The sequence below is a fragment of the Cucumis melo genome, chromosome 5 (assembly GCF_025177605.1).
Source record: "Cucumis melo cultivar AY chromosome 5, USDA_Cmelo_AY_1.0, whole genome shotgun sequence".
Classification (NCBI taxonomy): domain Eukaryota; kingdom Viridiplantae; phylum Streptophyta; class Magnoliopsida; order Cucurbitales; family Cucurbitaceae; genus Cucumis; species Cucumis melo.
The window spans coordinates 29833480-29850235 of NC_066861.1; the positions used below are offsets into that span (position 1 = coordinate 29833480).

At 31.9% G+C, this 16756-nt stretch overlaps 4 protein-coding genes across 5 annotated transcripts; all 4 read right to left on the bottom strand.

The window, feature by feature from the left end:
• Nucleotides 1–1008: 1008 nt before the first annotated feature.
• On the bottom strand, nt 1009–2476 carry LOC103498213 (protein OXIDATIVE STRESS 3). The gene is made up of 2 exons (XM_008460735.3): nt 2003–2476; nt 1009–1891 (listed from the first exon to the last, which is right to left on the bottom strand). Exons 1-2 carry the CDS (start codon nt 2296–2298, stop codon nt 1609–1611), a joined length of 579 nt encoding a protein of 192 aa, XP_008458957.1. The 5' UTR covers nt 2299–2476; the 3' UTR covers nt 1009–1608.
• Nucleotides 2477–5184: 2708 nt separating this feature from the next.
• On the bottom strand, nt 5185–9127 carry LOC103498246 (mitogen-activated protein kinase kinase 6). The gene is made up of 8 exons (XM_008460791.3): nt 8836–9127; nt 8356–8440; nt 8100–8234; nt 7057–7281; nt 6788–6970; nt 6468–6691; nt 5752–5797; nt 5185–5671 (listed from the first exon to the last, which is right to left on the bottom strand). The coding sequence occupies exons 1-8, from the start codon at nt 8913–8915 to the stop codon at nt 5567–5569; spliced, it is 1083 nt and encodes a 360-aa protein (XP_008459013.2). The 5' UTR covers nt 8916–9127; the 3' UTR covers nt 5185–5566.
• A 948-nt stretch (nt 9128–10075) lies between these two features.
• LOC103498238 (profilin) lies at nt 10076–12171 on the bottom strand. Of its 2 annotated transcripts, XM_051084394.1 has the most exons (4): nt 11828–12171; nt 11121–11258; nt 10404–10546; nt 10076–10308 (listed from the first exon to the last, which is right to left on the bottom strand). In XM_051084394.1, exons 1-3 carry the CDS (start codon nt 11948–11950, stop codon nt 10412–10414), a joined length of 396 nt encoding a protein of 131 aa, XP_050940351.1. In that variant the 5' UTR covers nt 11951–12171; the 3' UTR covers nt 10076–10308; nt 10404–10411.
• A 1252-nt stretch (nt 12172–13423) lies between these two features.
• Nucleotides 13424–15404, bottom strand: LOC103498227 (profilin-4). The gene is made up of 3 exons (XM_008460759.3): nt 15073–15404; nt 14547–14684; nt 13424–13815 (listed from the first exon to the last, which is right to left on the bottom strand). The coding sequence occupies exons 1-3, from the start codon at nt 15199–15201 to the stop codon at nt 13681–13683; spliced, it is 402 nt and encodes a 133-aa protein (XP_008458981.1). The 5' UTR covers nt 15202–15404; the 3' UTR covers nt 13424–13680.
• Nucleotides 15405–16756: the final 1352 nt, after the last annotated feature.

Sequence of the window (16756 nt, forward strand, 5' to 3'; positions counted from 1 at the left end):
TTAATAAATGGGCCTGGAGGTTTATGGGCCGAAATATGGTAGACTTTGCCACAGGTTGAAAGCCCATTACTTGGCCTTGAGATTTATCTGGGCCGAAATAGTTCGGTCCAATATATATATAACTTTTATCTTTCAATTTGAACGATGACAATTTATAATTTCTCATTAAATCTCATATGCTATGGCATATTTTTGTTGAGGAGTGTCCCAAATATTCAAATAAGACCTAAAGCTTATAAACGGACCCAAACCCAAGAAAAATTGGGAGGTGGCATTAGAGAACATCGCGTCCCAAAAGGAAAAAAATTAGAGCATTAGGTTCTATGTCAACCGATGAGCTAACAAATATATACTTGTTACGACACCTTGTGGTTACGAGGGTCGTAAACTAGAGTAAACAACTTTAGAAAATAACTCTAACCTTACTTTTGTATGTTTAGTTGAACTATATACCCAACCTACTAATTTTAGTGTATTGAAGTGTGATGGGCTCAACATCACATAAGCGTAAGGCTTAGAAAGCGAGAGAGGACTAGAAAAAACGAGTAGGTTGTCAAGCCCACAAGGGACTTGCAACGATGATGAAACACATGTGAGAATTGAACACCAACATCTTTTCTTAAAAAATATAATTTGAAATTGAAATGTAAAGTATTTGATTAGGCTTTACACTCTAATGCTCCATCGAACCTATTTAGAAACAACCATAACAATAATAATTAAATTTACACAATTAAAACCCTAAATAAACTAAAATGAAACTTAATCCAAACTTAATCCAAGAGTATACGTAGCATCTTTGACAATCAATTTATTATCACTTACAAAAGTTTTCAACAAAAAGATAAGCATATATTCACAACTGGTCAAAGTATAACAAACATTGATTTGATAACTCTACTCACATATATCTTTTTATGAGATGGTATTTTAAAAACTTTTTTTTGATTTAAGATTGAGTCGCTAATTACATTCTTCTTAGATCAAGGTTTATATACACAATATATGTCAAGTATTACGTTAGCTAAAGCTAAAAACTATATACATTCATGTTGGTCGCTAGGAATTATATAGTAAGAATTACATTGATCATTTATCGCAATAAGACAGACACAAATAAAACTTCATTTAGGAATATTTTACATGGTCCTTTCTCTCAAAAAAAAAAAAAAAAAATCAAAGACAATTACCTATTTATATAGAAACAAATTTGGACACACATTCACACCTTGAAATAAATAATGGATATGAATTAGTCCCTCCATCTTTCTTTTTTTAGATATGGAACCATTATTTCAAATACACTCTTCCACAAGATAGCAATGTCTTGTTGCCATTGATAGAATCCTTTGTAGATGATCTAAATACGCGACAAAGAGTATTGTAAGTGGTATAATAAACCTTGTTGTCATGATCTACTAAGATTCAACCATTCACCGATCGCTTCTATTTAAAAAAAAAAACACTCTTTCACGAAAACTAGTCAACCACTTTTGGCTCAAAATCATTGGAAAAAAGAAGAAAAAAGAGAGAGAGATAGAAATAGCCTTAGCTTAACCCTTCTAAGTACGAGTGTGTGTGGAGAAGAAGATGCATTAACAATGGGTATCAAAATGACCTATTATTTCTCTTACTACAAACAGAAGACAGCAAAGAAGAAGGCTTTGAAACTTTTTTAGCAATCAAAGGCTTTGGAGAATGATAATTAGAAGATTTTTGAGCATCCAAACTTCCTCCATAGCTTTTACAACACTTCATCTTTTTCCTTTGAGAATTATAATAATTATTATTGTTATAATTCACTCTCTTTGCAAGATCTTCCAAGCTCTTTACACTTGCTAGAGATGTAAATGATTGTGATTTTCCATTGTAGAATTTTGATAACCCTCTCCTGCAAAAACCCCCCAAAGTCAAATTATGATCAAAAGGGTACTTCAAAATTTAATTTGATGATTATTATATTACGTAACATACTTTTCATATATCTCTTCGTCTAACTTACTTGATAGGGAGATTGGCCATGAGCTCCGAGAGTTCATAGAGAGGTCCGTCATCCGATGACGATAACGATGGCGACAACGACAACGACGACGAGAAGTTCGAGGTTAAGGAAGACGACGATGCATCTTCTAACAATTCTGATGCAGAAGATTCCATGGAATTCATCGAAGAAGAATCAATGGTGGAAGTTGAAAAAGCTTCCAAAACTTCATCTTCTCTACTTTCCATGATCACCCAATTGAGTTCCCTCAACTCCATGGCTTCAAAATCTTCAATAATCTGTTCTTTGCCTTCCATGTCTAAAGGAAATAATTTGAAGAAGAAAAGGAATAAGGGGATGAAGTTTAAAAATAGAAGCAACAAGAGAGGTGTAGGGGTATTGACCAAAAAATGTTTCTTTTTGTGTGGGTTTAAATTATTTTAATAAATAGGATGAGTAGGATCACAATAGACATATAAATAAATGTGTGTGTGTGTATATATTTAATGATGATAAGAATTTTGGGCGATAGTGTATAGTATACATATATATATATATATATATATATATATGGTTGCAAATTGATTTGGTTTCTCATATTACAAGAAAATTAAGGATAAGGTCTAGAATTGAAGACATCCAAATCTGAGTCACCATCTCTCTTTTTGGATCTTTGAAAGGTGAAAACTAATGTCAACATCTTTCCCTACTTTGCTCCTTAAAGACTTGACAGATTTTACATTCTTTCATGTCTTTTGTTGCACATCACACTCCAAACTTTAAAGATAAAGTTTAATTATTTATTAACATGATTAATAATAATAATAATAATAAAAAAACGGTTTATACTCATTTGAAAAACTGAATCTTTAGAACCAAAGTAATGAAGTTATAAATTTCGACTTGTAGAATTTACGATATAATTGAAATATTTTTTTTTTTTTTAGAAAAATAGGTTAAAGATTTATATTATATGTAATAATGGATATCCTTGATGACAATCCATAGTTTTTGCAACCCATAGTGGTATCTTACATTTCCTCTCCTATTTTACTTGGATATAATTATTATATAACAGAAAGAAAACCTTTCAAATGACATCATAAAAGGTTTTATTTGGTATGTTAAGTAATATTAAATATAGAATATATATATATATATATACTTCAATCAATGAATAGGTGGATTGATGTTAGTTTTATTATTATTATTATTATTATTGATAATCCAATCTTTTTATTAGAAATGCCCATTTATCTAAAAATATAGATTTGGTCTTCTCAATTGTCTACTTTAGCTTGAAAATGATAGGAGATGAGATTATGACCAAATTTACTTTCAATTTTTACTGATTCCTGAATAAGATGTCAATTTTCATATTTTATTCTTTACCAAAAAAAAAAGGCTAATGAATATAATCTCAATTGTTCAATTAAAATACATAAATAAATAATAAGGTTATATGTAACTTTACATATATATGATTTGAAAAATGTAGTGATATAGAAGATGGTTATAGGTGAATTTTAGAATTTCTTTAAATCCTAAATTTCTTTTTAAAACCCATACTAAAACTCAATCAAAAACCAAACTCATCTTAATTGAGGATGGATTGATTAATCAAAGGCACTAAACTTAGATTTGCCTGTCTCTCCATTATTCTTTTTAACTTTTATAAAAAGAAGTTATTACAAATTGTCAAAGGAGGATATAAACTTAGAGTTCCAAAAATACCCTCCTTTGGTAGGATGGGTTAGGAGGGTGTGTTTTGTGAATGGAAGAAAAAGATAAGGAAGGTTTGACAAATTCATGATTGGTGAGCCAAAGTGTGATTGGCTTTCAAATAAGCACCACACTTCATTTCCTTTTTTCTTTTTAAACATCTCCTTTACCAACCTTTTAATTTGCTTATGTAAGAGATCTTATCCCATGTTGATGTGGTGCTACAAAACCATATGCATAATTATTAGGGGAGGGGGGGATTCAAATCATACCCACAGAAATTGAAACTCATTCACCATCCAAATCTCTCTCTCTCTTTCCCTTTCTAGTTTCTATGGGTCTAATTTCTTTTTCTTGATTATTGGGAAGTATGTATATATATATATATATATGCTTTGTGTTGCTTTCAATTATCATAATATTAAAAGTCGTGTTCTTATTTTGGTTTGAGGGAATGTTGTTAGAAAAAGAAAGGACCTATATTGATCTATATCATAACCATTTTTTTTTTCTAATTAATTTTGGAATAGAAAGAAAATGGAAGTCGAACGTTTTTTAAATAAATAAATAAATATATTATTATTCTTCAAATATGAAGGACTTAATTTTATAATAACGTTGATGTCAATTACATTTCTCAGAAAACTATAAAACAAAAAATTCAAAAGTAAATATTTAGATTAGTATGTAATATTTTGTTGTTTACTTAATAGTTGATTTTTCTACCCTATAATTGAAATATCAATGACGGGGAAATTTGATAATATGACCAAAACGGCAAATAGTTCGGAATAACATTCGTCTTGATCTTTGATAAAAAAAAAATATATAAAACAGAAAAATTAGTTCGTCAAATTCGATTTAAAAAGTTTGTCCATTTGGCTGAAGTTTTTTAAAAATATTTTGTGGGTTCCAATTCCTCAGTTGATTTTGTTTTAAACAATATTAATTTCTCAATAAAAGCTAAAGTATATATATATATATAAATATAATTCAAATAGTTCAAACCAACGTAAGCAATTGGAATTGAGATTCCTATGGAAGAAAAAGTAGAAAAGTGGGAAAAAAGAGGTTTTGAAGGCAGCTTCGATTTTCTAGCTATGAGAGAGAGAGAAATTAGAATATATTCATTCTACAGATATTAATATATATTTATTACATCAATCTTCTAATAATCATATAAATTTCAAATATATTTCACTTCTTACAAAATGTTGCAATAATACCCTTTTTATTCATCTAAATTCAAAATTGTCCAAATTCTAGTCCAACGACAATTCAAAACATTTATAAAAACTGTAAGATAATATAATAGTACAATTCATTTATGAATTAAAAATTAAAAAGGAAAAAATTGTAAGAGATAGATTTAGCTTTTTCTTTAATTTACTTTAATAAGAGACAGATTTCGTGCTTAGGTACCATCATAATAAAGCTTTAGATTAATTCAAAGTAAACAATCATGTTCGGTAGAGAAAAAAAATTTGTTTTAAATTAGCAGTTTTGTGTCGTGAAGAATTAGGTTTGTGGAGAAAAAAAATCAATCAAACATGAATTTTTTCCTGGGAACTTCTTCGTTAAGTTTAAGTTTAATTTCCTTACCTAATTAGTTTCATTTTATGTTTTTACAAAAGAAATAAATAAATAAATAAACCCAAGAAAATCTTACAAATATTTCTGGCTGATTAAGATTGACATTACGAAATCACTAATGTGACAACCAAACATTCCATGTTTTACGAGGCAAAAAAGCATATTACACACAAAAGGTAGAAAGAAACAGATTGTAAATTCCTTTTTTTTTTTTTTTTTTCTTTTTCCTTCTAAAATGTTACATTAAACACAAATGTTTTATGATTATTGTTATTGTTGTTGTTGTCTGGGAAAACTTACCGGTGGATCCAAGCTGGCGACGAGAATCCCGACGTCAATGTCTTTATCTTCGAATTTCTTGATGAAAGGATGATTCTATAACCAAAAAGGAGAGTTGTTTAAGGAAACTGATATTCGTGACTTGAAACTGAAAGGGGAAAACAAAGGCTACCAACCAGAAGATCTAATGATGATGATCTTTCTTTTGGGTCCTTCTTTATGCTGCCAATTGTAATGTAAAATGAAATGTTAAAAACTTGAATGGAGAAGTATAGATACGGATACGAGATACAGACACAATCACGTGTCATTTTTTAAAAGTTAGAGATAGACCAATAAAGACACATATATTAAGGTCTTGTTTAGTAACTGCATTGTTTTTTGTATCTAAATATTTTAAATTGGACCTATAAAACTTCATCCATCCCTAAATTTCTTATTTTGTTATATACATTTTATTAATATTTTCAAAAACCAAATTAAATTCGAAAACTAAGAAAAGTAGTTTATTAAAAACTTGTCTTTTTTTTTAATATGAACTTTTGAAATTTGACTAAGAATTTAACTCAGAAACTTAAAAAGACAGAACCTATAGTAGAAAAATGAGAGAAATATATTTAATTTAAAAAAAAATGGTTACCTGAGAGGGATTGAAATATACATTTTTATATCCATGTATCACTTTTATAACCATGTATCACGAGAAAATTCAAAATAAATGCATTAATGCATTTATAGGCTTACAAAATAGTTCGACGTAGTTCACAAACTATGGTCATAAATTGTATATTTAGTATACTCAAGAAGTATTCCATGCAAATCTAAACAATGTATTTGGGCTTCTTACACTACGTAACTATCCAAAATGAGAAAACCTGGAAAGAGTACTTACCAAGCAGAAACGAAAGAACAGAACTCAGGGGAGAATTGATCCGGTGGAGCTGAAGGCGGTGGCTTTGCTACAATTGCCTCAAGGAGTTCATAAAAGCTTGGCCAACTTTGCTGCTCTTCAGATTGCAAATAAGGAAACCTTCCAATTGCACATTCAAGTACTACCAAACCCAAACTCCATATATCACTGCTGTAGTCATATGTTCCCCCGCTAATTCGTTCAGGCTGAAAGGCAAGTAAAAACTGATGTCATAAACGGAACACTGTGCATAAAGTCATCCATTCAAAGTTTTTACAATCTCGAGGGAAAATTACACATACCGACATGTAATTGTAAGTCCCTACAAATGTATCTCTCTGACCCATAGAACTTGCTAGCATTGCACTTACTCCAAAATCAGTGATTTTGACCTCACCTTTATGGTTCACAAGTAGATTGGATGGCTTGATGTCTCTGTGTATAACATGTCGCTCATGATGCAAGTATACCAGACCTTGTAAAACCTGGAATATAATTGAGGTGGGTGAGCATGAATAAAAAACTTGACCTTTTCATTCAACTTTTGATGTGAATAACAGAAACCTGAGACCTGTTTACAAACAACTGCGAGATATGGTTCAAGAATTGTTTTGACTTGTCTGACTACATCGGCTAAAGAACCACGATCCATGTATTCTAGCACAAGAGAAATGGCACCGTTGTGGTAGAAAGAATGATAGCAGACCACAATATGTGAACATTGTGCTGCTTGATTTATTTTCAGTTCCTGTACTATCTGTTTACGGATATCCTCTTGTATGTTCATCTGGATTACCTGAAGCATATGGTAGAAAAGAGTCCAGCAGAATTATAGAATTTGCACCCGAGGTTATTTAAGTATATACACAAGCCAAAATAGCACAAACAATAGCAGATTTTGATGGAGACGACATCACAGTAATAATGATCACTAAGCATACTAAGACTAAGCAAAGTGAAATTTTTAAAGACTATGGAGTTTGGATATATAAGCTATATATCTAAGATAACCAAAATCAAACAGATACCATGGCTTCAAAATTTGAAATCTTCCAAACAGGAAGACAAGTTAATTGCGAAACTATTTTAACTGAATGGTAATTTATATTTAGCTTAAAGAAGACGTGAAACAAATAAAACAATGAATCAACATCAAACATAAATCTATCGTATCATAGAAATAACCATAACAATGAAGTTTACTATATTACTCTCACCAGTCACCCCTGAGGCACTGCCTGATCTAGCTTTTATCACTTATTGCCAAAACTCATTGTTTTTTTTTCCATAGATCAAAGAGATAAAACTAGCACACTATCCTACATTTTAGTAAGAACTTTCAACTTCAACAAATTTAACTTGTAAACCAAGACCAACCTCTACTGCTTTTGGGAAGGGAATTTGAATTTATCCTCATAGCTAAATGAAGGTATTAGCAGTTTACTAGCTACCTCCCCATTAAATGTAAAGATTAGAAACTGCTAGCTTCCAACAGCAGCTTCTTCAACTAACATAACAAAGCCAAGGAACAAAATATGTGAATAACCTAAAGCAAAAGTAGAAGGACCAAAAACAGATGCAAGAGTGTAGAATTGTTCCACCAATAATAACAACCTTTAAGGCAAAAAATTTTCCAACCCATTTGTGTCGAACAAGTTGTACTACACCTCCACTTCCTTTCCCAATAACTTTCACAGTCTCTAGATCTTCCAGCGAGAAATCAACATCAAGCTCCTTAGAATCTGTAGTCTGTTCAAACAAATTTGAAAAAGGAAAAAGTGATCTAACATGAATATAAACCACACAAATAACCAGATTAGGCCAGTTCTCACGGATTCAGATTAGTATGTTTGAAGTAAAAGAAACTTACCTGCGATTCTTTCTCTTCAGATATAAGCCGCAATCCTTTCTGATTCAGGAGTAGATTGCCATCATGAAATGTTCCACTTGCAGTCCTGAAATTTACAAAATCAGAAACGATAACCGATGAAACAGAAATATAAAATAATAATAATAATTTATTATAAATCTAACAGATCATGACCTAAATCCTTCCTGAAATTAGAAATACTCGAAATGGAAAGTACATGAATGAAGCGAGTTAATTGAATTTATCCAGTCAACAAAAGATAAGTTCACCAAACTTCTAAAAAACATGTATCTTTTCTAGCGTTAATTTCCAAGAAACTAAGAATGCAACTCAATCGAACCTCCATTGAGGAACACACGACAGCATATTTACACACAATCAAATAAAGAGTAGCTGTAAGAAAATGAAAGGAACACTCAAAAGGAAGAAGAAATGATAAAAATTAAGGAGAAAAACAAGAGAGAAATGGATTAAACTTACAGGAAAGAACGGATGGAAGTTTCTTGAACGGGAACAGAGAGCTTGAGCTGCTTCAATGGCGTCTTGGTCTTCATCTTCATCAAATCTTAGGGTTTGAATAGCGGTTGGTGAGGAAAAGGAGATCGAAAGAAGAGAAATGTGGGATTGAGGTTTTTCCTTTTTCTTTTTCTCTATAGAGACAGTGAGGAAAGCGACGATCGGCTTTGAAAGATAAATTCAAAACATTGAGGAGCGCGTAAATATTATTATAGACGTTACGGAATATAAATCGGTTCGGTTTCTCTTGGGAACCGTTCTTTCCAAACTAAACCAAACCGGATCAGCCAACGGTTTTAGTGTTGTCCAAATGTTTAACAAACCCGAACGAAAAAAAGAGTCATTGTCATCCCCACTTCTTCACTAAACCATATTTTCTTTTATATAAACCGACCGCAAACCCATACACTACGATGAAATATTTGGATTTTATCCCAATGTATCATCGACGGACCGACCTTTTCATTTGGAAGCTTTTGCCAATGGGAAGTATTGCAACGCCAACCTAACACTAGCAATCAACATCTATTTAATTCACATATTCAAATTTTCGATCTGTTATTTGATGAAAACTACCATTTCGTTGAAAAGTAAGATTTGAATCTTGTAACACTTTGTCATTTGACTTATAATCATATAGATTGTTTAAGAGATTTTGACTTATAGGGTCATCAAGGAATTTTAAAAATTTCGAAAACTCTTAGAGCTCACTGTCGTAAGTGAGTATGATAAAAATTGATATTTCTACAATGAAACCACCGATTTGAGCCAAATAAGGAGTGAAATCCACTCCATTCTTCTAAACTCCCGATAATTCAGATGTTGAAATAAAATCGACGGGATTGTTAATGTATGATGTTGCCAACATGAGTATATCTCAACGGATAAAACGTTAAATTGGTCATGCAGAAGAAAATTTGTAGTTACAGTGTCTAGTAGCAACAATAGAAGCATTCTCTTTCTCAGTACTACGAGAATACATGCTCTCTAAAAAGAAGTTTTTCCCCAACACTTAAAATCCTGCCAAAGACCTAAAAGCAACCAATCCAAGTTGTGCAGAAGTAATTGTGACAAATAAAAGAGGAGAAAAGAAAAGGAACTTATGTTGAACAAGATCGACTAAATTTCCAAACATCCCACATTTGGGTTAAGAGAGACTATAACTGCTCATGTTATACAGGAGCCCGGTGCAAAAATCAACAGATAAAATAGAGAAGAGTAATTATAAATTTATGCTGATTGGTTTACCATATCCATATTTGATGCTACAACATGGACCTCACTTGAAAACCACCACAATATTTCAAAGGGAAAAAATAGAAAAAAAGTGAAAGAGACAACACTAATAACGAGAAACATAAGCATCATCACTCCTCAAGCATCAAACCCATTTCCATTCAAGAGTCCATAGACTTGTACAAACAATACATGGTTTCCCTGAAATTAGCAGCAATCCAAAAGATATCGTATAAGCAATGAGAGAAATCTGGATGCAAATAAGAACTTGGATAGAGTGTAGCGCTAGGAAACACACCGATATTTAGAGGCCCTGATCAATAAGATAATCCCCAAGCCTTTCAACAATCATATTGCATTGACCAGGAGTCATTGGTTCATCATAGATACCAATGACTAAAGCCATACCAGTCTTCTTAACAGTAACCCCACCTGGGCCCTGAAAATCAAGAGATAATTAATTTTTAAGAGTGTAGTCCAATAAGTAGAACTTTTAGGACTAATAATGAAGTGTACAATAACATTTTAAAGAATTGCAAAAACTTTGAAAGACTCACAGAGCTAGATCTAAATTTTGTTGTATTGGCATTTCTTTTTTACATTGTATTATATTTACTAATACTTCGAGTTAGATTGATATATTTGCAATGACCCTTTTTAAAAATTCAATGGAAAGGAGAACTGTAATTTACCGAAGTAAACATCAAAGACATCTCTCTCTCTCTCTCTCCACCAATAGAACAGTGGATCAGTGCCCAAGTGCAAAATGATGAAAGATTATTAGAGAACTAACCTAAGACTACAATGGATTTACAAACTTTTAACAACCGTAACTATCTTGACTGACCAATTAGAGAACTAACCTAAGATGAAGGATATCATATTCAGATGCAACTAATCAAGTTAATTTTAGGACATTTTTCAGAATAAATTGTTTGCATGCTCATCATATCTATCTTGGAGTCACAACTCACGGCAGAAAATTATAACACAGTACTATTGCAGTTTATCACCTTCTTCCCACGAATAACAGCTCCAGGCTCCCCTTGGATTACCATATATTTTGTACCACCAATGTACAAACCAGTTGGAGCAAGCGTCCCAGGGTCCGCGAAGTCCCCCACGATGCCAGCAACTTCTTCAGGCTTGAGCTGCATATAACCAAAAAAACAAGAACATGCATTGAGAATCTCGTGCAGTTGACAAGAGATCATAAAAGTTAGATGGATCAAAAACCTTCGAATTCTTCTGTCAATTCCATACATAACAAACACCATACGATATCAATTACCATGACGGACTAATAAAGAGAAATGTAAACACAACAGAAACTCAAATTTTCCTTCTCAAAATCGAAGGTTTTATATATTTCAGCACAGCATCTGAACCAATTCCAAACTAACAAAATCGAAATAGTTAGAAGTAAATCAGGAAGCCTATATGACGATTCATCGAGAACTCCAGATCTTCATTGCCTCGTATGCAATACCAACATTAAATCAACATAAACAAAAAAAGAAACAACAACAGATTCTAATTTCAATCACATCTAACAAAACTGCAAAGAGTTCCTCCGAAGTAATGCATCGACCTAAAAAAACAATCAGATCAACTCATCTAGATCTTGAACAAAAAAGTCTAAACAGATCCAGCCATGAATTACAAACAACCAATCAAATCAATAATCGGATTCAAATTTCCTGAAAGAAATAGAGAAAACCTGAGGGAAATTTTGGCTTTGAGCCCAAACGCTGCCGTCTTGACCGATAATGGCCGCAGAAGTGAGGTGATTGCCCTCAATCTCGCACATCAAATGTTCATCGACGTAAACTTGCCACGACATCTTTCCCGGCTTCTTCCTCTTCCTTCTTGTTTCTTCTTCAGGCTCAAATCTCTTCTAGGGTTTTGGTTTTTTTTTTTTTTTTTCTTTTTTCCTTCCGTAAATGGATTGAGAGAAAGATTGAATTTATGTCCACTGACGAAATGAGCTCTCCAAATGATCCTCTCTCTGTTCTCTTCTTACAACGCAGTTTCGCCCGAGATAGCGTTGATGTCACGCAGTTATAATTATTTTTCCCAAAATAATTGCGATCTCATTTCTCCAAATTACCTAAATACCCCTCTCTTTTTTATTTTGCAATTTGTGTTTTGTGGGCCTTCAAAAGCCCATGGTGTGTTGCTCTCACTTTATAATTTTATTTAAAAAAAATATATATATTTTGATATTATTCATCAAGCCAGCTCAATTTGGCATATCATTTCGGAATATTATGTTGAAGATATTAAATTTTTATATTATATAATGAAAAGTATACCCTATTTTATTAAATTATCAAATGGAATTGAGTTGGAAGATGAGAAAATATTATAATTGGGTTGAATTGAGAGAGAAAATAAAAGGAATAATTCAAGCTTTGAAAAAATTTGAATCAAAAGTATAGAGAATAATTTAATGGGATTTGAATATGATTTTTTATTAATGGGGTGTGAATTTCCAACCCATCATTTTCTATGGGGGGAGAAATTTGGTCAGGATATTCTTTTGTAGATTGTGATGCTACTTTGTACAAAAACATTTGGTCCAAATAAAAAAGAAAATAGAGAGAGAGAGAGAGAGACATCCTCTTTAAGCAATCGACCATTCAAAAGAGACCCTTTTCAAAAGCAAAGGAATCTCTACTATGAGGACTTCTTTTGCAAAAAAAGGAATTTGCGAGGGGTCATACTAAAAATCTAAGTTGATTGCAAAATGTTTGTACCAATCAAACAGACAACCCTTTCTTTTTCCCTTTTCCTTTTTATTGTTTTCTTCCCATTTCAAAAGTACATTATTCAAATTATTACCTTATTTGAAATAATATAAAAGTAATAATAACACCAACAATTTAATTAAGTTAAATTACAAGTTTGACCAAGCTTTATATAATAGTTTTAACATAAAATTGACCAATTGATTTAAACATAATATAAACTAATGACATCAAAAAGTAAAGAACAACTAAGAGTTAGGTCTATTTGGACATTTCAATACCAAAACCATCCAAAAGGGTCAAAATCTCTCAATAATCTAAAATATTTTTATAAGGCTACTGTTTTCAGATAGAGATTTAATCTTTATCTCATGAGTCATGACTGCAACCACAATGTTAATTGATAGGGAAAAAAAAATATTCAAGAAATTTCATTTTCGTACCTGTCGAAATCAAGAGCATAGACCATACAACCTGTACGCAATTGTATATAAACAATCTTCAAGCAAAAGTAAGAGAAGGATATTGCGTCAAGGAATAAATGGGGGGGAAAAAAGAAGAGTAAATACTCAAAAATATTCATATGTTTTATGAGAATTAATCAAAAGCCAAGCTCCAAACAACTGTTAATATCTTTCAGGAGGTTATTGTCTGCATTAACTTCTCTGGCCTATTCTGAGGCTCTAGAATGAAGCATATTCAAACTTGAAACCAAACAAACAGTAACACAAAGAGAAGGAGGGGAAAAGAATATGAAAAAAAAAAAAAAGAATGATTGTTGGCCAAAATTCGATAACTGGGAACCGAGATGGACTTGGAAAGTCTACAGACCCTGATCGACGAGGTAATCGCCAAGCCTCTCAACAACCATGTTGCACTGTCCTGGAGTAACAGGTTCTTCATAGATTCCGAAGACTAGAGCTTGACCAGTCTTCTTTATAGTAATTCCTCCAGACCCCTGCCATAAAGAATCCAAAACAAGAGAAATTTAACCGACTTTAGTCCATCAATTTATCTTTTAGCACAACAAATACGGTCTATGGGGATGATGGATCAAACTTTGACCTCTAAAGAAGAAGATCGTCAATTACCATTGAGCTAAACTGTATGTTTTGATGGTGTATGTCCTTAGATTAATTGATCAAAGGTACATTTCATCATGTTTGTCGCAATAAGCAATATAGCTGGCTTTCATTCTCACAATAGAATCATAATACTTGTGATGAGAAATCATTGAACTGTGCTCTAACTCATAATATAAGTATGAATTCACAAGATAACAAATGTGGGGTATGGAATTTTAAACCTCTTAACTTTGAGGGAAGGAGTATATGTCAACCTCCTGATTAACAATGCAACAACCCCATACGAAGTGCAGCTACGAATTTCGAAGATCGAATTCATTTCTTTAGAAGATGATCGATTAATTAAGTTTTAGCTGCCACTTCTGCGCCTTTCAAAATTCTTGACGTGTCAAATAATTACTATTAAATAACAGACCACTGTTGGAACTCACAAATCAAGATCATGTTGACAGAAAAATCTCATTGTGAACATTGGTTCATGTAATGGAAGTATTACCAACCACTTGTATTTTGTACCAATATCGGTGATCATAGTAGAATAAGAAATTGATAGGAATGAATAAACCAAAAACGTGTACACTTCATTCATGATGTTTTACATCACCTTCTTTCCACGGATGACCGCTCCAGGCTCTCCTTGGATTACCATATACTTTGTACCACCAAGGTGTAATCCAGTAGGTGCAAGATGACCTGGTTCATCAAAATCCTTCATGATACCATTGATCTCTTCAGACTTGAACTGCAATTAAGAATCCATGATAAGAAAATCAACTACAATCCTCTAGAAATCAACATTTAATTTATTACACATCGTTCAGATCCATTAATATCCATCATGTATATGAATTCAAACACAAGAGGAACCAATCGAAATCCTCTCCAAATCAATATCTAATTATTTAAATTACGATGCACAATCGATGAAAACCACAGAAATTAACATCATAACCTATAGATGTAAACATCTCGAACAATCAATCAATAAACAAATCTATCGTTGTTCCATACGATTAAAGATCACAATGCGTGTGGAATTAATCCACATTCTACATTGATAATAAAAGAATCCAATCTATAAGGAGAAAACTGAGAAATGAAAGAGAGGAAACAGAGAGGATAATGGAAACCTGAGGAAATGAGGCGCTCTGAGCCCAAACGCTGCCGTCGTGGCCAACAATGGCAGCGGCGGTAAGGTGCTGGCCTTGGCCATCAATGTCGCACATCAAATGATCATCAACATACGTTTGCCACGACATTTTGGTATAGAAAATTGAATTGATATTAGGGTTTGTTGTTGAAAGATTGTTGAGTTTGTTTGTTGTCGTTAAGATAAAGAATGAAGGTGGGGTTCGTTCTTGGAAATAAATACTCAATAGGGCAGTCGAGAAAGGCGGGAAATTTCTTGTTTTATTTATTTATTTATTTATTTATTTATTTATTTATTTATTACGTTTTTTGTTTTTCTTTATAAAAAAAAAAAAGAGAGAATTATTTATTGGTTGCTATTCAAAAGGGTAAATGAAAACCACGCATTCACTCCCAATAGACCAGGTTTCTTTTTAAGACCCTTTGAAATAGGAGAGTTGTTATTCTAAAGGCTCATGGCCCGTGTTCCGTGGGCCTTCTTTTTATCATGTAGCCCGTTTTTTTATGGCTTTTGGGCCCAACAAAAAAGGCCCATTTTCATTGTCTCTGTTTTTCTCTTCTATTGAGTACTCTACGGCAAGAACATGGTGATTTTTGGAAATTCACATTTTTGTAATTAAGTTTATTTTTTCTTTTTATATATATATATACCCATTCAATTCATCTCTATATCCTCCATTTAAAAAATAAATAAAATATTTAGCTTCAAAAGTGGAGTTTGAATTTATGTCTAGAGAGGACTAGAAGAACCTATTAACTAACCACTGATATTAATATTATTCTATTATATACATTATATAAAAGACATAAAAATCGAAGAGAACTCGAACCCTCCCAAACTTATACTAATTAAATCTATTGATTGATGTATGGATATACATTGAGAATAAGATTAGTGTTAATTATTAGGATGAATAATGTAATTAATAATGATGGGGGAGGCCCTCTTAAGGGCAGTTTTTGGTCGGCCTAATATTAATACACTCTGACGTGCCCTCCTCTCTTTTCTAGCCTACCATGTTTCTTCTTTCCTTCATAATCTTATAGTCTACGATTAATATTTTTTTCAAATTTTTAAAATAAATTTAGTTTAACGATAATTAATATTATTGTTTTTATCTATAAAGGTTAAAAATTCAACTCTAGAGATAATAATCATCGATTATAAGTTGGTTAAGTAGAAAATTATTCAAGAAGGGGTCTAATAGTTACCAAATCTTAAATTAGGGTATATAATAGACATCTAAAGTTTAAATTAAAAAAGAAAATTCAACTTTCAATTTTTTTTTGTCTAATTATAAATTATTAAACTTTTACATTTTGTCTAATGAAATTCTTCGACTAATTCGCATGTTTTAGATAAATCACGTTTAACTAGAAGTATTTGTGTTTCATGACTTTTAAAATATCCTTTAATTAACTATGAGAATTTGTTGGATATAAAAATTATATTTCAAAGATTTATTAGAAACAATATTTAAATATCTAAGAGTGAAAGCGGGTAAGTAAACATGTGCACACATAAATAGAGAGTTTAATTTTAACAATTTGTAAAGGTGGAGATATAAACTTTGACTTTGTGTTCGACAACATCTCATACTATTTCGTCGAATCTTTTTTATAATAATGAAACTTGCAATGTCAACTAGATCATATGGGACAAAA